This window comes from Lepidochelys olivacea, assembly GCF_965140295.1.
Source record: "Lepidochelys olivacea isolate rLepOli2 genome assembly, chromosome: 6".
NCBI lineage: Eukaryota > Metazoa > Chordata > Testudines > Cheloniidae > Lepidochelys > Lepidochelys olivacea.
In genome coordinates, this window is record NC_140416.1 from 31,136,278 (window position 1) to 31,156,507 (window position 20,230).

General features: G+C 41.0%; 1 protein-coding gene and 1 long non-coding RNA gene across 7 annotated transcripts in view; one reads left to right on the plus strand and one right to left on the minus strand.

The window, feature by feature from the left end:
* LOC311521651 overlaps positions 1-20,230 on the plus strand; it is an 80,163-nt gene that overhangs the window by 15,511 nt on the left and 44,422 nt on the right. For all 3 annotated transcript variants that reach the window (XR_014711944.1, XR_014711945.1, XR_014711946.1), the window contains exon 2: positions 11,010-11,105. This is a non-coding gene — a long non-coding RNA (uncharacterized lncRNA). The remainder of the gene's footprint in view (positions 1-11,009; positions 11,106-20,230) is intronic.
* The window catches only part of SBF2 (SET binding factor 2), a 555,237-nt gene that overhangs the window by 10,950 nt on the left and 524,057 nt on the right, over positions 1-20,230 (minus strand). For all 4 annotated transcript variants that reach the window (XM_084630065.1, XM_084630064.1, XM_084630063.1 and 1 more), the window contains 3 exons: positions 11,264-11,390; positions 9,715-9,842; positions 1,002-1,235 (listed from right to left, as the gene is read on the minus strand). In XM_084630065.1, the coding sequence (XP_084486191.1) occupies positions 1,002-1,235; positions 9,715-9,842; positions 11,264-11,390 (489 nt within the window). The remainder of the gene's footprint in view (positions 1-1,001; positions 1,236-9,714; positions 9,843-11,263; positions 11,391-20,230) is intronic.

Below are 20,230 nucleotides of genomic sequence, written 5' to 3' on the forward strand. Positions count from 1 at the left end.
CATCACAAACCCCTGCTCCAGCCTGTTGAAAGTGAGTGAGGGTGGGGGAGAGCGAGCGATGGGGGGGATGGAGCGATCAGGGGGTGGGGCATCAGGACAGGGCAAGAGGTGGGGCAAGGGTGTTCGGTTTTGTGCGATTAGAAAGTTGGCAACCCTATTACTTCTGCTTGTTCTGCCTTTTGTATTGTCTTCCTTATCAGTGCTGGGGTGGGGAAAGACAGAGAAGAGTTTGGGCCATTTGCTCAAGGGGCCTGGCAATCTGTTGGTTATCATTTGAAAAGTTTTTATGTAGAGCCCAATTCTGAGGGGTCTTCTATGTTGTTAGAGGCAACCTTCTGGGAGCCAAAAGGAAGGGATGAGGCCTACTACACATAGTTGCTAAACACCACATTTTAGCTGCCTCCAGATTCTGTAAAGAGGAGACACACACAGAAGCTGGGACTAATGGACTACAAGCTAGGCATAGAGATTTGGACACCTTACACTTCATTTGCTTTAAACTATGTGGTGAACAAGGGACAAGAACAGGAGAGTAAACGTACTGCTGCAATCCAGAAAGAATCCAGTTTGCCCCAAATGAGATAACATTCCTTGCAAAATATGAAATTACAATTTTGAAAACTCTGGGAAAAGATAGTTAAAAAATCTATTATGCAAGTTACTTTTTTATTTAAAAAGGAAAGTGAAAAAATGTATTAAGGCCTTGCTTTTAAGGAATAAAAAGATATACCTAAATTGCCTCATTACTGGCTGCAGTTCACATGTAAAAAAGCTAAGTATTAAAACCTATTTACAGATTTGAATTCATTCAGAATAGCATAACCTTTTGTAAGATGATTGACTGATTTTCTGACCCCATATCTCTTTGGAGATTAAATCAATTATTTTTACCTAATATTTACTTTTACAGCACATCTATATAAGGCAATGCCTTGAATGGATATGAATTTGATAAGTGTACTAAATGGCAGTGTTCTGTCTTTATTTGCACCTATACTTACATTTAAGAGGCTGGTGATTGCATCAGGTTGCACTTTGCTAACATCATCATAGCATGGCCACACTATTTTCCTCTTACTCTGGCGAAATGAACCATCCATTTGGTCAGCTTCCTCTGAAGTGTTGCATTTTGCAGTAACCATGGTCCAGTCATAGGAAGGACCTGTGGCCAAGGTCTCTTCCATATAGTAATCCCACGTTTTCAGGCTGGACATATTTACACTTGGTTTTAATGCCTGTTTGAAACAAAGCCCAATATATTACAGTGTCACATGGAAATTTTCAGAGTTTTCCCCAACACAAATCCAATACTTTACATTTTATAGACTATCCTCCTGAACTGAACGTAGCACTGCAACTGGTGCGTGCTGATCTGGAATTACAATTTTCAGTGCATGACTGTGGGATATGACTCAATAAAAGATGTCAGATCAAGGAAAATAAATAGTTACTTACCCCACAGTAACTGTACCTCTTCAAAATATGTTGTCCATATGTAAGCCACTGGTAGGGTGCATACGCCCCACACTCTTGAGTTCTGATTCTTTTGGCCAGCAGTGTCCATTGTGGCCAGGCCTGCCCTCTGAGGGCATAAAGGGTGTGGCAACCCGAATGTCCCTCAGTTCCTTCGCCAAAACACAGTGTAGATGTTATAGGACAATGCAGTGGCAGAAAAGGAGGACTGGTTGTGGAATATACGTGGAGAACTTGTATCAAAGAACCACAGTTACTGTAAGATAAACAACCATTTCTTCTTCTTTGAGTGCTTGTCCACATATATATTCTACTTTTGGTGACTAGCAAGCAGTGACCTAGATCACAGGAGGTGGATGCTAGGAGTCTTATCTAAACAATGATTGTCAGACAACCCTTCTGAAATGGACATCTAGAGGGCTGTCTGACAATCATTGTTTAGGTAGCTGAAATGGACATCAGATATTGATGCTTCTACTGTGAGTTATGCTGCATGACTTGAGCTCTTGTGGAGTGGGTCTAAGTTGGCTATTTCATAGCACAATATATTTAGAAATTTCTCTGCATTGAAACGGCCTGACCTGTCGTCATAAACTACAAATAATCTGGGGGATACCGTAAATGGCTTAGTCCTAGTCATGTAGAAGGACAATGCTCTGCATACATCTAGGGTGTGAAGCTGAGCCTTCCCTTTCCATAAATGGGCAGATGTATTATTTGGTTGAAATAAAAGTCACAGGCTACCCTCAGGAACAATTTTGGTTTAGGTCTCAAGGGGACTCAGTTTTTATGAAAAACTGTGTATGAAGGTCTGGACATGAGAGCTGATAGCTCCCCTACCCTTCTAGCAAATATTATTGCAACTTAAAAAGGGATATACCTGCATAAGGCCATTCAGGAATCTAGCTACTGTAGGGTGTGAAAATGTCAAATGTCTATGTTGGAGGGTGGACTGCTGAGATGGCTGCTAAATGGATCCTCAGGGAGATCAGAGATAGTTCAGCGCTCTTTAAGGGCAGAAGGTAATCCAATATGTAAGGTTATCTGGGTGTTCAGTGGAGACAACTGGTATTGTTGAGCCCAGACAGTGAATCTCTTTCCTTGACTGAGCAGGTAAGCCTCACAGAGTCCTTTTTACTGCGGATAAGATTATTTTGTATCTCAGTTGAACAGGTTTGCTCTACTTATGTTAACCAGCCAGCATTCATGCCATGAGGTGCAAGAAAGAGGGATCTGGATGGAGAATCTGTCCTCAGCTTTGGCATACCACATTTGGGTGCAGAGGCAACTGACTTGGAAGTTGAATGAAGAGATTCGTTAGGTCTGAGAACTGGGACTGCCTTTGCCATGCTCGTGTTGTTATGATGATCATCCTAGCTAAGTCTTGCCTGAAGTTCCTGAGAAGTCTTGGGATCAATGGAATTGGAGGATAAACATATATGAGGCCTGAGAACCAGAGGACCAGGAATGCATTGGACAGATATCTCTGACTTTGCCCTCCTCTGGACAAGAACTTGTGGCACTTTTTCTTTCATTAGTGGCAAAGAGGTCTATGGTTGGATGACTCTACCTGATAGATATGTCTTGGATAACAGTATCCTTTACTGACCACTCATGGTCACTGGCAACTGTCTGCTGAGGTGATCCATCAGCATATTTTGCAACCCTGATAAGTGTAAAGCTATTGGAGTAATCTTGTAATTCCATGGATTTGCTGTTTCTTGACATAGAGCAAGTCTACATCACTGCTTAAGTTGATCTAACTTACATCGCTCAGAGGTGTGAAAAAGAGACCGCCTCCTATCCCCGAGTGATGCAAGTTTCATGTTGTCCACACCGGTGCTGTATCAGCAGGAGACGCTCTCCCACCAACATAGGTTCCACTTCTCGACAAGGTGGAGTAATTATCTCGACAGGAGAGCTCTCTCCCGTCAGCATAACGCGTCTTCACCAGGCGCACTACAGTGGTGCAGTGGCCTTGGTGCAGCTATGCCAATGTAGCACTGTAGTGTAGACTTGCCCATAGAGGGGTGGATCTTGCTCCCCGGTTTGTTTATGTAATACATTGGTATGGCTTCATCTGCCATGATCTGAATTGTTAGACACTTCAGAACAGAGAGGAAAACTGTGCATGCTAAACAAACCTTAGTTCTCAAATGTTTATGTGAAGCTGGGTTTTTTGAGGAGTCCATGGTTGAAAGTTGTCTAAATGGGCTTCCTTTCCCACCAGGGGAGATATCTGTCACCAGAGTATTTGATGGCAATGACGGAGAGGGACCTATTGCAGGAGTCCTGGCAGGACCTGCATTCTCATATTCAAGTGATGTTTGTTGGGTTGATATACCAACTTTAACCATCCTTACCTGCAATATAGGCATGCTGAGTTAGATATGTGCAGGAGGCCATGTGCCCTAGGAGTCAGACAAATTCTTACAGATATCTCGTGTTGAGCTAGCAGGTGGTTGGCCAGATTGCCTATGGCTTGAATCTTTCTTGGGGCAGATAGGTCACTGCTGTTGTGGAGTCCACAACTGCCCCTATAAATGCTATCCTTTGAACAGGAACTAATACGGATATCTCTTTTCAGAGTAGCAGCTGTGTTAGTCTGTATTTGCAGAAAGAAAAGGAGTACTAGTGGCACTTTAGAGACTAACCAATTTATTTGAGCATAAGCTTTTGTGAGCTTTAGTTGGGGGCTGAAGGTGATGGCTAGTGGCGTTCTGTTATTCGTTTCTTCACTTCAGCAGGTGGGTATTGTTCCCATTGGTCCGCATTTGCTCCAACCCCTCCGACAGAGGCAAACACCTACAAGATCTCTATCAAACATTCTTACAACTACAATACCCACCTGCTGAAGTGAAGAAACAAATTGACAGAGCCAGAAGAGTACCCAGAAGTCACCTACTACAGGACAGGCCCAACAAAGATAATAACAGAACGCCACTAGCCATCACCTTCAGCCCCCAACTAAAACCTCTCCAACGCATCATTAAGGATCCACAACCTATCCTGAAGGATGACCCATCACTCTCACAAATCTTGGGAGACAGGCCAGTCCTTGCCTACAGACAGCCCCCCAACCTGACGTGAATACTCACCAGCAACCACACACCACACAACAGAACCACTAACCCAGGAACCTATCCTAGCAACAAAGCCCGTTGCCAACTCTGTCCACATATCTATTCAGGGGACACCATCATAGAGCCTAATCACATCAGCCACACTATGAGAGGCTCTTTCACCTGCACATCTACCAATGTGATATATGCCATCATGTGCCAGCAGTGCCCCTCTGCCATGTACATTGGTCAAACCGGACAGTCTCTATGTAAAAGAATAAATGGACACAAATCGGATGTCAAGAATTATAATATTCATAAACCAGTTGGAGAACACTTCAATCTCTTTGGTCACTCGATTTCAGACCTAAAGGTTGCAATATTAGAACAAAAAGACTTCAAAAACAGACTCCAACGAGAGACTGCTGAATTGGAATTAATTTGCAAACTGGATACAATTAACTTAGGCTTGAATAGAGACTGGGAGTGGATGTGTCATTACACAAAGTAAAACTATTTCCCCATGTTTATTTCCCCCACCCCTTACTGCTTCTCAGATGTTCCTGTTAACTGCTGGAAATGGCCCACCTTGATTATCACTACAAAAGGTTTTCTGCCCTTTCCCTCCTGCTGGTAATAGCTCATCTTAAGTATCATTCTCCTTAGAGTGTGTATGATAACACCCATTTTTTCATGTTCTGTGTCTATATATAAATCTCCTCACTGTATTTTCCACTGAATGCATCCGATGAAGTGAGCTGTAGCTCACGAAAGCTTATGCTCAAATAAATTGGTTAGTCTCTAAGATGCCACTAGTACTCCTTTTCTTTCTGGACATCTCTTTGTTTACTTTTAGTCCTAAAGAAGCAAAAAGTTGCAGAGTTTGCTGTATGGAGTCAGTCATCTGTTCTTGAGACTTCCTGCAAATGAGCAAGCCCTCAAAGTATGGATGAACCCAGACTCTGTTTCCTGAGATAAGCTGTCACTACTACTAGGAATGTTGGCCCAGATTTCTAAAGGTATTTAGGCATTGCAATATTCGCCTGACTTAGAAACCTAAGTTTCATTTTCAAAAAAAGTTTCATTTAGGCACTTAAGACCCTAAGTCTCATTGATGTTCAATGAAATTTAGGCTCCTAAGTCACTTAGGCATTGGAATGCTGAGCAGACCAATGCCTAAATACTTTTAAAAATCTGGGCCTTTGTGAATATAGCTGGCCACAGGTGGTGGCTTCCTCCTTGCCCCGGGGGTGTTCAACCCCTGCTCCACTCCAGGCTCTGCCACAACTCCACTCCTTCACCCAAACCCCCAACCCCATCTTGCCCTCGCCTCACCTCTTCCTGCCCAGTTCCGCCCCCTCTCCTGAGTGTGCCCTGTCCCCACTCCTCCCCCCAAGCACCTTCTGCACGCTGTGGAACAGCTGATCACAGTGGGTGGGAGGCACTGGGAGGGAGGAGGAGGAGTTGATTGGCGAGGTTGCCGGCGAACGGGAAGTGCTGAGGGGGAGGAGGTGGGAGCAGGCTGTCGGTGGGTACAGCCCTGAAGCACTCATGGAGTCAGCACCTATGCCGCTGCCATGCTCCATAGACTGAATGATAGGACCCTGTTTTGGTAGTGGGAATTGCTTATCTAAAACCTTAGATATTTTCTGTGGGTAGGATGAATTACTATATGAAAATAAGCATCCTGGAGATTGAGAGCTGAACACCAGTCAGGTGGATGTAGGATGGAAATGATCAAGGCCAGGGTTACCATCCTGAACTTGAGCTTGTGAATGAAGGTGTTCAATTGTCTCAAGTCCAGAATAAGGTGCCAGCCACTCTTCTTCTTGAGAATTAGAAAGTAATGGGAATAAACCCCATTACCCTCTGTAATCTGGACACACTATTTCCACCGTTCTGAGATTTGGGGTGTGTTTACACTGGAGCTGAAGGCATAATGGCCAGCTAAGACAGATATATCTATGGTAACTGTGCCAAGCTGGCACACTAAAATAGCAGTGTAGCTGTGGCTACATGAGCAGTGTGATGGGCTAGCCACCCTGAGTACAATCCTGTCTGAAACTCTAAGCAGGTACTTGTATCGGTTGGCTTGTCCTGCTGCCCGTGCAATCATGGCTACACTACTATTTTTGGAATGCTACCTTCATAAGAGCTAGCACGGGTATACATACTTGAGCTCAAAATTACATCTCCTGCACCAGAGTCGACCTATCCTCAGAAGTGACTGCACCTCCAGATGTAGCATGCTGTCATGAGATGGGTCTCTGAAAAGTGATGGGGAAAATAGGTGGTGGGTGGGGAGTGTCTGGAATTGGATTGAGTAGTCCACCTCTATGATTTGCATGACCCAACAGTCTGTAATGATGTTCCAGACCCCACAAAAATAAAATAAATGGAGGGGATATAAGCGGGAAATCCAAGAGAAACTGTATACTGCCTCCGACCAAAGAGCCAAATCTGCTGCTTTGATGATGGGCAGGGCTAGTGAGAAGATGGTAGTAGAGGCACATGATTTCCTCTTCTTACATTTCTGTTGCTTCCTGGGTGGTTCAGGCTGTTGATAATGAGGACAGTATTGGCTGCCTTTGATGTGGTTGAGGCTTAAAGAACTTTCTCTTTGGTGCATGAGTACAGACTCTTAGGAACTGCCGTGTCACTTGAGAGTCCTTTCACAGAGCATACAAGCCTCATTAATCTTTATATTAAAAAGTTTCTATACTTCAAATGGAAGATCCTCAATTGTAACTTGTACTTCTCATTTGTAGCCTTGATGATGAATAATATTTGCAGCCAAATAAACTGAATTTCTTGTATCTGTCTTGAGGTGTAAATTTTTGCTGACTCTGTGTTTTGAAATGCTTTGAAGTTATCTGGGAGTGAGGTAGATGTGGCTACCATAGCCTCATCCAGATACAACAATGAGATAGGCGCTTGTATGGGGTGGGTCCTCTGCCAACAAGTCCCCATCAGAGCCCTGATCACTCTGTCCAGTCAGCAGCTCTGTAGTCATGGTTGGCTGTAGCCCTTTGTGAGGTGGGGGAGAAGGTTATCTATCCCTGGACTAGGTTGCATCCCTCTTAGAGCTCTATGTCTGAAACAATAATAATGAGTCCTAGACTCCCTCTCTGAAGCATATGGATCTGAATATCTAGACCCCAGGGACTGAACTGGTAATGCCCCCTGCTAGTCTCAGAGCCTGGGAAAGAGAAGAAGTGCTTCTTTTGCAGGGTTGCACCAGTCTCAGATGGAATGCTGGGAGCATCACCAGACTGCACTCTGATTTGTATGTGCACAGTACCAGAATGGGGGTAGCAGCTGGTTGCAGAGGAAGTACCTTCTATGCTGATAATAATGGTGAGTCCAATAATGAGGAGACCATAAGGTCCCTTAAGGCTGGGTAGGATTTTGGAACTGAGTATGCTGGAGCCATGGGTAAGTGTATGGACAATGTTGGTACTGGGGTTATTGGCACTGGAGCACTCAGGGACAACGGGTTGGTAATGGGTAATTTTTTGAAGTACTGAGGAACCTGGTCTTGATGCACAGTGATGGGTGCCAAGGAACCCTCACTGGGCCTCGAGCTACCTTTTCCCAAGAAAATGTGAGGTGATTTCTGGTTTCTCAAGGAAGGATCTGATAAAGGAGACCTGGATCATTTTCCTTTGTGGGCTTGGTGCTCTTTTCTCCCCTTATCCTCTGCGGATTTACCAGCTAACAAATTGTGAAGTAGTTATCTGTTTACAATACAGTGGGTAGATTGCACAATGTGTGAGATGCTCCGATACTGCAAATTCCAGCTTGTAGCCACAGGTGGTGAGAAGGAACGAGCACTCATAGAATAAATTGTTACTTACCTTTCAATAACTACAGTTCTTTGAGATGTGTTGTCCATATGTATTCCATGATCTGCCCTTCCTGCTACCATGGAATCTTTTAATACCTGCATCTTTTACTAGTTAAGGATTTGAGGGACAGTTAGGGTCACACTTTGCCCTTTATGTCCTCAGCTGGGAGACAGAAGGATACTCGGGGCATGGGTGCAGCTCCAATGGATTCTGCTGGCCAAAGAATCTGAACTTGAATGCATGGGACACATGCACATCAACAGTGGAATATACATGGAGAGGAATGAGCCATTCTTATCTGTCCATCTTTTCAGCTAACAAGATAATAAAATGGAGGCACCCAGTGTGTATGTACAATTCCTTCATGTCTCAGTTGGAACCCTCATAACCTCTCCCATTTCCTCTATTTTAAAGGAACTCGCAATCCAGGTTCTACATCATGACTACGATTCAATTAGCTGAACAGGGGAAAATCTCCCTTTATTAATACCAACTGATCAGAGGTGCTAATTGTATAACAATAGAACACATGTATGGAAAATGAAACAGATATGGTTCCCCTAATTGAAATATTTATACATGTTTTGTTGATCAAGATTAAACTACTTTATAAATAGCATTAAATATGGAAAGCAATGCATCAATATTATTAATCTGTGTGTTGCCAGGCATACCTTTAATATTTTACTGAATGTTTTAATTTAAAATTGACAAGTATTGTTCATGACGCTGTACTTTATACTTAGAAAATAATTCTAACTAGAAGGGATATGGGTCATAGTGATAAATATTGACACTATAAAATTATTCAAGATACAGCTAAATGTGATCAATATATGATCCTATCAGGCAATGATATGACACGTCATGCAATGTATCAGGACCTTATGAAACATGTCTCACTACCAATGGAATTTATATTTACTTTTAACTTGTTTCCTCATAATTTTTATTTAGATTTACTTTTTATGGTCTTGTGCAAATGTTAAGATTGCTCCTGCAATCATTATTCACATAATTAATCTTATGTCATGCACCTAAGTAGTCTTCTTTATGTCAGTGGGACACGTGTGGATGAGTAAATGTTCTAAGACTTGCCCCTTTACAATTAACCAATATGAGTCTTAAATAATTTGCATGACTAGTGATATAAACTAGTGAGAAATTCCAATGATGTATTAATCTTAAACAGGTTTCTGTAAGATGTATTTCTTAAACAGGTTACTTAGCATAATAAATGTCTGAAACTAGTCTAGACCAATTCAGCAAGTGGCAAACTACTTAGAGAATCATTCAGAATAACAAACAACATAAAAGTTTCTATATCATACCTCTGTTTCAACAGGTGCATATAGGTAATTGAAGAAAATTGGGCTCCTTTTGTGCATTTTTTCAATACATTCCCAAATACAGATTCCCTTTTTGGCATGTATGTTTCCTTTATCTTCAAACAATGTCCCTATAGGAAAAAAAGGTAAAAGAAGGATTTATAGTTACATGTAACAAATGGTAAAGCAGATGGATTTGGTTTTATGACATTTATCTTGAAATGAAAACATTGCAAAAATGCCTAATACTTAAGAGGTCTGAATTGATGAAAAGAACAGTAAAGATTTTTATGTGGTGCAGGGTAAATGCCATTCTTGCTGCCTGAACACCAACTTGATATGAAAATAAAATGCGACATTTGCATTCTTATTCTGAAGCCTACTGCAGTACTTGAGGTATTGTTAATGAGGTTTGTTCAAAATTTACTTTTTGTTTTTGCACTTAAGCGGCAATTTAGTGTACTATATATACACATTAAAAATGTTGTAATCATTCAGTAACTTATGATACATTGTTCTGCTATTGTGCAATATCACCATCTGAAATGTGGACTGGGAAGTCCAAGTCCAAGAGCAGAGACTTGAGATGAAATCCAGGCTCCACTGAAGTCAACGGTAGTTTTGTCATTGACTTCACTGAGGCCACTATTTCCTTTTTGGTGTGGTGATATTTGAAAGCATCACCACACTGTTGGGAGTCTCAGAACTATGATAAAATGACATTAGTTTAAAAAACATACAAATCAGTATTTTGTGCAGAAATAGAATGGTTGCTCAGTGCCTGGATTAGTTTCATGGTTGTTTGGGATTTTACAGAATGCATTAAATTGACTGCTTGCCATGAAAAACATGATTTCTCTGTGAAAACTGTTAATTTCAGAGTTTACACTACCCGCTTTGCTTCTTGCATATGGTCAGAGACAAGCCTGAGAAAGGTGGATGTGACTGAGTGATCAATCTGACAGAGGTAGGGCTGAGAATGCAGAAGGGAGGTGGGGCCTTAGAAGAAGCAATTTAGTCTGCAAGAGATAGAGGAAGAAAGTAAAAGAAAAACACAGGTGTTCATGAGGAAGGGGAAAAAGGCTCTCCTTTATGGAAATGCCATACAATCTCATGAAACCCAGGTCTTCTTTTCTGTAATTTAAAAAAAAATAAAAATAAAAAACAAAAGTTCTTTAGAGAGCAGGCAAATGGAAGTAGAAATTGTATTAAGTGAGTGGATTGGAAAGTGAAGCAAGGGTCTGGCAATTATAACTATTCTTTCAATTTCTCTTACCCTTTTATTCTTTCCCTTTTAGCATGGTTCAGGAATTATTCATTCACCAAATATAACTGCCAATGACTCTGTACACAGAATTAATTACAGTACACCCCAGGCACTTACACAGCATATGGTAAGTTTTTCTATGTTTCTAGTTTGTTGCAATGTAATCATTAGCACCATCTCACAATGGAAAGACTCCTATGAACTAAATATTAATTAAAAGCGAAAGTGTAAAATAATAAAATGAAAAAAAATGAATGAGCATCAACCACATTCTTCTACACATACCATGTTCTAGTCTTTCATAGTCTGAATCCAGAAGAAATGTTTTAAATCTATTTGATACGTAGTGGAAAGCTAAGAACTTCAGGAAATACTGATTGAATTCAAACTCGGTTGGATACTGGTTGTGAATCTACAAAATACATACAGAAGGGAAAAAAGACATTAACTACAGTAAAACAAGAATGTTTAAAGCACAGTAAGGTAAAATATAATGAAAAAGTAATAACCCTGTGAATACTGATAACAAATATGTACTTAAAGGCCATTGTCTTACCTACACTCCTTATGGATCCATTTATGCAGGTTCTTTTTCTGGTATTTTCATTTAAGACATTTTGTAGCTGAGGTAAACCATGGAATGTTTGCTCCATCAAAATACTAGAGCAGGGGTCGGCAACCTTTCAGAAGTGGTGTGCCGAGTCGTCATTTATTCACGTTAATTTAAGGTTTTGTGTGCCAGTAATACATTTTAACGTTTTTTAGGTCTCTCTATAAGTCTATATATTATATAACTAAACTATTGTCGTATGTAAAGTAAACAAGGTTTTCAAAATATTTAAGAAGCTTCATTTAAAATTAAATTAAAATGCTGATCTTACGCCGCTGGCCCGTTCAGCCCGCTGCCGGCCTGGGGTTCCGTTCACCTAGGCTGGCAGCAGGCTGAGCAGCGCCTGCAGCCGGGACCCTGGCTGGCAAGTGGTTCAGCCCACTGCCACTCAACCTGCTGCCAGTCTGGGGTTCTGTCCGCTGGCTCCTGCCAGCCAGAGTTCCGGCTGCCAGCCCCGCTCAGTCCACTGCTGGTCTGGGATCCCAGCCCTGCCAAATTGAGTGGGTACCTACCTTCTCCCTGGTTCGAGCCCATTCTCTTCCTCTTTCTCTGCACTGAGCTGAGGATGGGAGTGCACTGAGCACAGGGCTGGGGGTGAAGGAGGAGGCTGGGGGTTGGGGTGCAGGGTCTGGCCAGGAGCTAGAATGAGGGAGGGGACTCAGGGTTGGGGCAGGAGGTTTGGGTGTGGAGTGCTTACCTGGGCAGCTCCCATTTGGTGCAAGGGGTGCAGGTGGGAATGTGGGAGGGAGCAGGAGCTCCTGTTTGGTGCTCAGGGTAGGGGGATGCAAGAGTCAGGACATGGGGTATGAGGGGGCTGGGTATTTGTGGGGGGTGCAGGAGTCAGGGCATAGGGTGTGGGGGGGATGCGTATGTGTGTGGAGTACTGGAGTCAGGGCTGGGGTTGTGGGGAGTGCAGGGATCAGGGCAGGGGGCTGGGGGTGTGGGCTGGAGTCGTGGGGGTGTTCCCAGCCCCCTGCCCAGAGCAGCTCATGGCAGGGGGCTGGAGGGGATATGCACTGATTCCACCCCCCTTCCCCAAGACCCCCATCCCCACCTCTTCTCCGCCTCCTCCCCGGAGCAACGAGCGTGCTGCGGCTCCGCTTCTCCCCCTCCCTTGTAAGGGCCATCAGCCGATCGGTGGTAGGGAGAGGAGGGGCAGGAACACAGCACGCTGGGGGAAGAGGCAGGGGGAGAGGGGAGCTTGCCTACCCTGCAGCAGCAACCAGCAGGACCAAGCTTCTTCATCCTGCCGGGGGGGCGGGGCAGAGAAGAGCGGGCCGAGTCGGGCAGGATCTTTAATGGCACGCTGCTGCCTGCCGGGGTCCCGGCCTGGGTTCAGCAGCAGACTGAGCAGGGCTGGTGGCTGGGACCCGGCAGGCAGCAGTGTGCCATTAAAAATCGGCATGCGTGCCATAGGTTGCTAATCCCAGTACTAGAGTTTAGATAGTGTGATCCTAATTTTCAATTTAAAAGCACAGCAGTTTTTCTGCATAAACAGTATAGCTATTTTTGGCTGCTTTAACAGACACCACTTTTATAAAAGCGATTTCATATTAGGCTTAGTCTCCATTTTCCAAAGTAATTGCAAAGTTTGGTAAATTTGCCCCTAGCATCGAATTTCGTTCATCTGCAATGAGCATCTAGTATCCCACATCCAGCTATACTCATGTTAGGCCAAAGTTAACTTGGATAAATGTGACATTGCTTTATATTGGAATGATAGTTAAGTAAGTAACGAAAGTTCAGCGGACCTGAAGAAGAGCCTGTGTAGCTTGAAAGCTTGTCTCTTTCACCAACAGAAGTAAGTCCAATAGGAGATATTAACTTAAGAGACAAGTTGGATGAGGTAAATAAATAAATCTTCAAGGTTTTGAAAGTTACAAGAACACTGTCAAAGTATGTTTCATAATTTTGAAAATAATCCCCTTTTCATCCTATACATTTATGATCACTGTGAATCTTGAACAGGAGATTTTCTTTAATTATATTTTCTTCTCTATCACATATGGTTTGTTATTTAGAATTGCCTAGGAGTGCTAATATGCTAACAATTTACAAAGAATTATATGGGCTTTTCAAGTAGACAAAATAGAAAAAAAACCCCTGAAACTCCAAATTTGGGGTCCATCAGTCTGGAAAGAGTCTCTTTAACTTGCACATGCCAAAGTCCACAGTGTCTCCAGATTTTCCTTTACTTTTATCTTCCTCATTTCCAAGCCAGTTACCCTTCTGGCTGATGACTGGAGGATACTCTCTCTGAAATGTCACCTAAAAGAATTGCTGTTCAGTGACATCAGATGCTCACATTCAGAAGTTGAATGCATTTCCTATAGAACCCTGATGCCCAGCAGATAGGAGCGAAAGATGGTATCAGAAATCAAACTCCAGCTTCTTGAATGATAGTGGAGACTACTACCAGCTAGATTCACTGTACCCTTAATACCAGTGATATTTTCAAATGAAAAAAAGAAAAATCTCATTTGCCTCTTCATGTTTCCTTATAATCTGGCAGTGAATAGCTCAAGCTACGCAATGGGAATTTCTGTGCTCAGCACCTCTCACGATGAGGCGCTCTGGTTGTTGGGGAACTACAATCTAGAAAAGGAATTTTGACTCTCAAAAATTTCTACTAAAATATTAACTGTTTTAAAACTCTGTATTCTGGAACCAGATAATTTCCTAATATTGTCCTGGAGACTTGGAGTTTAGAATGCATAACCATCTGAAAACAAGATTATTCATCTAGTATTAATCTACAGGGAATGTTCTGCTTTGTAGAGCCAATAGGACTCTCAAAAGTAGTGTAACTGGATATAAATCTATTGGTAAACACATATATTGGTAAACACATATATTAGGGCTGTCAATTAATCGCAGTTTTAATCGCACGGTTAAACAACAGAATATCAATTGAAATTTACTACATATTTTTGGATTTTTTCTACTTTTTCAAATATATTGATTTCAATTACAACACAGAATACAAAGTGTACAGTGCTCACTTTATATTATATTTGCACTGTAAAAATGATAAACAAAAGAAATAGTATTTTTAAGTTCAACTCATACAATACGGTTATGCAATCTCTTTATTGTGAAAGTGCAACTTACAAATATAGATATTTTTTTTATATAACTGCACTCAAAAACAAAACAATGTAAAATTTTAGAGCCTACAAGTCCACTCAGTCCTAGTTCTTGTTCAGCCAATCACTAAGAGAAACAAGTTTGTTTACATTTACGGGAGATAATGGTGCCGGCGTCTTATTTACAATGTCACTTGAAAGTGAGAACAGGCGTTCGCATGGCACTTTTGTAGCTGACATTGCAAGGTATTTACATGCCAGATATGCTAAACATTCGTATGCCCCTTCATGCTTCCATGTTGATGATGCTTGTTAAAAAAATGTGGTAATTAAATTTGTGACTGAACTTCTTGGCGGGAGAATAGTATGTCTCCTGCTCAGTTTTACCTGCTTTTTGCCATATATTTCATGTTATAGCAGTCTCGGATGATGGCCCAGCACATGCTGTTCGTTTTAAGAACACTTTCAATGCAGATTTGAGAAAACACAAAGGAGGTACCAATGGGAGATTTCTAAAGATAGCTACAGCACTCGATCCAAGGTTTAAGAATCTGAAGTGCCTTCCAAAATCTGAGAGGGATAAAGTATGGAGCATGCTTTCAGAAGTCTTAAAAGAGCAACACTCTGATGCGGAAACTATAGAACCCGAACTACCAGAAAAGAAAATCAACCTTCTGCTGGTGGCATCTGACTCAGATGATGAAAGTAAACATGCGTTGGCTGGCATTGCTTTGGATAGTTATCGAGCAGAACCCGTCTGTTATACCTTGACACCTCAATATACACCACTGTCATGTAATTAGGATATGTCTTATACAAAGTATGCCTTGTGAGGTGTCATTCTAAAAGTCTTGATCTGCTAGACAGATTGTATGTGCTATTGTCATGTGTGAAGTTATGAAGTTTGGCTATGTATGTGATGTGCTGCTGAAACATGTCCTGAGGTTGTAAACACCTACAAGCAGCCTTTCAGGTATGACCGTAAAAAGGCCAAACAATGTTAATGGCTTATTGAGGAAATTAACACAAGCACAAGGATTACCCCAGGAACTGTATACAACAGAAACCTTTCAGAGATAGTACTACACAGTGGGAACTGTTTGACTCAGGTCACAGCAAAAGAGCTTTCCAGAAGGTGGGGAGAAGATATAAAAGGGGGGAAATGACATTATGAGGGGACCTCACTCTCCCTACAACAACACACCTGGAAACACCTGAGGAGGAAACAAAGACTGAATTGTGGGAAGTGATGGTCCCAGGCTAGAAAGATTTTTAGCTTGTGTATGAAAACCTGGAAAAGCCAAGGCAACTTGTGCCTAAAGAATCTGCCACCTTGTTTATCACTCAGGGTGAGAATTTGCTAATTTATATCTTACCTATCTAGTGTGTTAAGCTCAGTTAGCGTTTTTTGTTTATTTACTAAGGTAATCTTTTTTGATCTGTTTGCTATCCCTTATAATCACTTAAAATTTACCTTTTGTAGTTAAACTTATTTCTTGTTTATAACATACCTCAGTTTGTGCAATTCATATCCTGGGATGGGTGGGGGGCAAGAAGCTGTGCATCTCTTTCTCCACATTGAGGGAGAGGCCGAATTTTTATGAGCTTGCACTGTGCAGATCTTTCTATACTACACAAGACAGTATTATTTAGGGTTTATCCTGCAAAAGAGGTGTGCACGTGAGTGCTGGGTGAGTCCTTTCACACAGAGCTGACTTCAGTCTGTGTCTGCAGCTGGGTGTGGCCCTACCTGTGTGTGTGTGCTGCAAGAGGCCAGAGAGCCTAATTCAGCAAAACAGGGAGAGGAAATCCGGGCTGGTGGAGCAGCCGAGGCTCAGTGAAACCCCAGTACATCAGGTGGCATCCCGGATGGGGAAGGTCCAACCCGTCACACAATCATCGGCATGGACACATGTTCTCTGGAATTATGGCTGAATCATGAAGGGACATATGAATCTTTAGCGTATCTGGCACATAAATATTTTGCAATGCTGGCTACAACAGTGCCATATGAACACCTGTTCTCACTTTCAGGTGACACTGTAAACAAGAAGCAGGCAGCATTATCGCCTGTAAATGTCAACAAACTTGTTTGTCTGAATGATTGACTGAACAAGAAGTAGGACTGAGCGGACTTCTAGGCTCTAAAGTTTTACATTGTTTTATTTTTTAATGCAGTTTTTTGTACATAATTCTACATTTGTAAATTCAACTTTCATGCTAAAGAGATTGCACTACATACTTGTATGAGGTGAACTGAAAAATACTATTTTTTTTGTTTTTTATAGCAAACATTTGTAATAAAATAAATATAAAGTGAGCACTGTACACTTTGTGTTATGTGTTGTAATTGAAATAAATACATTTGAAAATGTAGAAAACATCCACAATATTTAAATAAATGGTATTCTATTACTGTTTAACAGCATGATTAATTGCACAATTAATCTTTTTAAACGTGCAATTAATCTTTTTAGTCACGCAATTGCGATTACCTTTTTTAATCGCTTGACAGCCTATATATATAAAAACATTGGACAAATCTGATTCATGATTATGCTACTCTCTCTGGGATAAACTCTCTCTATTAGTCATTATTTCACACTGGATATGGGATATCTTTGTCACACATAATATCCAGAGGATGCACTTTTTTGGAAAGGAAGCATAAAAACACAATTTCTTTATAAGTTGGCTGCTTACTTTTATTCAGACCCCACCAATTTTGAGTATTATCCTAGTAGAAATACACAGAGAGCGCTCTGGCAGGTACTTTGCCTTAGGCCTTGTCTACGCTACCGCGGTAAGTCAACCTAAGTTATACTACTTCAGTTACATGAATAACGTAACTGAAGTCAGCGTAGCTTAGGTCGGCTTACCACAGTGTCTACATCATGCTGTGTTGATAGGAGACACTCTCCCGCTGACTTACCTTACTCTTCTCAGAGTACCACAGTTGACAGGAAAGCACTCTGCCCTTGACTTAGTTGGTCTTCACCAGACCCGCTAAATTGACACCACTGCATCAATCACAGCAGTGCTGATCTACCGGTAAGCATAGACATGGCCTTAATACACATTACTAGAGCAGGTTTCAGAGTAACAGCCGTGTTAGTCTGTATTCGCAAAAAGAAAAGGAGTACTTGTGGCACCTTAGAGACTAACCAATTTATTTGAGCATGAGCTTTCGTGAGCTATGAAGTGAGCTGTAGCCCACGAAAGCTCATGCTCAAATAAATTGGTTAGTCTCTAAGGTGCCACAAGTACTCCTTTTCTTATTACTAGAGCAGATGCATTTTGGTTGCTTGCTATTCTACATACCACTTCTGTTTTCCAAAATGTAGATTGATGATTCAAAGTGAGAAAAAAAAACAACCCAATGTTACAATTACATTAAGAAAGAAACATGTTAGAAAGTTGTCTTGCCATGACATACATATAATTCTATATATTTAAATGAATGAACATAATATAGAATCTCAATTAGGAACAGAAGATTTGCCATCGTGGGTCAGTCTAAAGGTCCATCTAGTTCAGTATCCTGTCTAACAGTGCCAGATGCTTAAGAGGAAGGTGCAAAAATTCCTCAGTAGACTGACGTGGGATAATCTGCCCCTCACAAAAAGTCTCATTCTGATCATTAATATTTATAGACTGGCTTAAGCCCTTAAGCATGAGCTTTAATACCCCTTCCAAAATTTGTTAGCATTAATTATAACAACTCTGGATATACTTGTAATCCATTTCAGTGTCTAACCCCTTTTAGCGTTTGCTAAGAACTTGGCCTGAACAACTTCATGTGGCAATTTCCTTTTATCCGTTTTTAATTTGCCACCTTTTAATTTCATTTTCAAAATTAAGAAAACCGAACGTAAATCTTAAGATGGGGCAATGAAAATAAATACACTATTTTAAGAACACAAGCAGAGCTACCAATTAAATGGATCACCTGAAATATCAATCTCATGGGGCTTTGTCTATCATAACACTAACGCCTCCATACTTATTTTATTCTTGCAATATTCCCAATATTCTTGCTTTTATTTCTCATTTCCTTCCTTTCTTTTTCATTTTCCCTCTCAACTTTTCTTTCTGCTCTTTGTTCAGCTATCTCCCTTCTTTTACCCACCTCAAGGAAGAAACATGTTTGTCATTAATCACTACAGTTACAATATATCAAACTAACTGAAAACCCCTGAAGATCATAGGAGTATGCTCAATTGACATTAAATACTCAAATCTGCTTTTATGTGGTCCAGATTTAGATTTTCAGAAATGCTAAAAATCTTGAGTGACAAGGTGGATGAGAGAGTATCTTTTGCTGGACCAACTTCTGTGGGTGAAAGAGACATGCTATTGAACTACAGAGAGCTATTCTTCAGGTCTGGGAAAGGTATTGAGAATGTCACAGCTAAATACAAGGTGGAGCAGCTTGTTTAGCATAAGTAATTAACATATGTTTTAAGGGACCATTCAAAGTGAAGTGGTCAGTTAACCCTTCTGCAGTCATTCATAGGTCAAAAAAGGGAGGTTAGTGGGTTACAGATTGTTGCAATGTGCCATACATCCAGTGTGTTTATTAAGACCATTATTTTGAGTGTCCAGCAAAGCTATGAATTTAAGCTCAGACGCTTGTCTTTTGAAGGTGTTGTGCAGGTTTCATTTGAGGACAAGGACTGAGAGGTCAGATACATTGTGTGAAAAGTGTTCGCCCACAAGTGACATGGTGTTTGTCTTTGATTGTTTTTCTGAGAGAGTTGATTTGGGAGCATAGTGTCAGATGTGTTAGTTTAACAAATTTCTGAATCTGAATCCATCAAAAAGAAATTAGGTACCAATGCATAGTAGTGATGGATTGGAGTAATATTGGAAAAATCCCTATAGAAATAGATAGGTACATATAGAGTATTTCACACAATGAATTGTCATTTGAATGTCAGCTACTAGGCAGATATCTAAAATACTAAGCCACCTTAGGAACTTCCAGTTCTGTGCATACTTGCTTATTCTGTCCCCTCTATTTCCATAATGCAGACTGCTAAACTCTCATAACAATACAGATGCATAAGACATAATTTTCAAAAATGTAATTTTCTCCATAATAAAATTGTGGAAGACCAAGTTTATAAAGGAAAAAGCTTTTCAGATTTCTTTATAAAAAGAAAAAGATTGACAGAATTATAGTGGGATTTTAATGCTTTTATTGGCCTGCACAGATTTAAAAGTGGTCAAATACACTAATTCTGGATAGCAATGCCATATGGAATAATAAACTGACAGATCACAAAAGCTATATTTACAAATATGCACTCTGTATGTCGTTTCATACATTTTTTCCATGTTAAGAATTTTTCAGTGAATTGCACAAAGGATGGATATTTTTATAGATCAACAGATTTGCTGTTAGTTATGAATTTTACAGTATCCTAAATTCTGCTTAATAAGTAGTTTACCAAATTTAAAGGGCAATAAAAATAAACTTGTTCAAATCCTGGCAGGGATGTAGGTGTAGAGAATGAAATAATTTCTCAGCTGGATCCTTTTCTGAAACTTCTG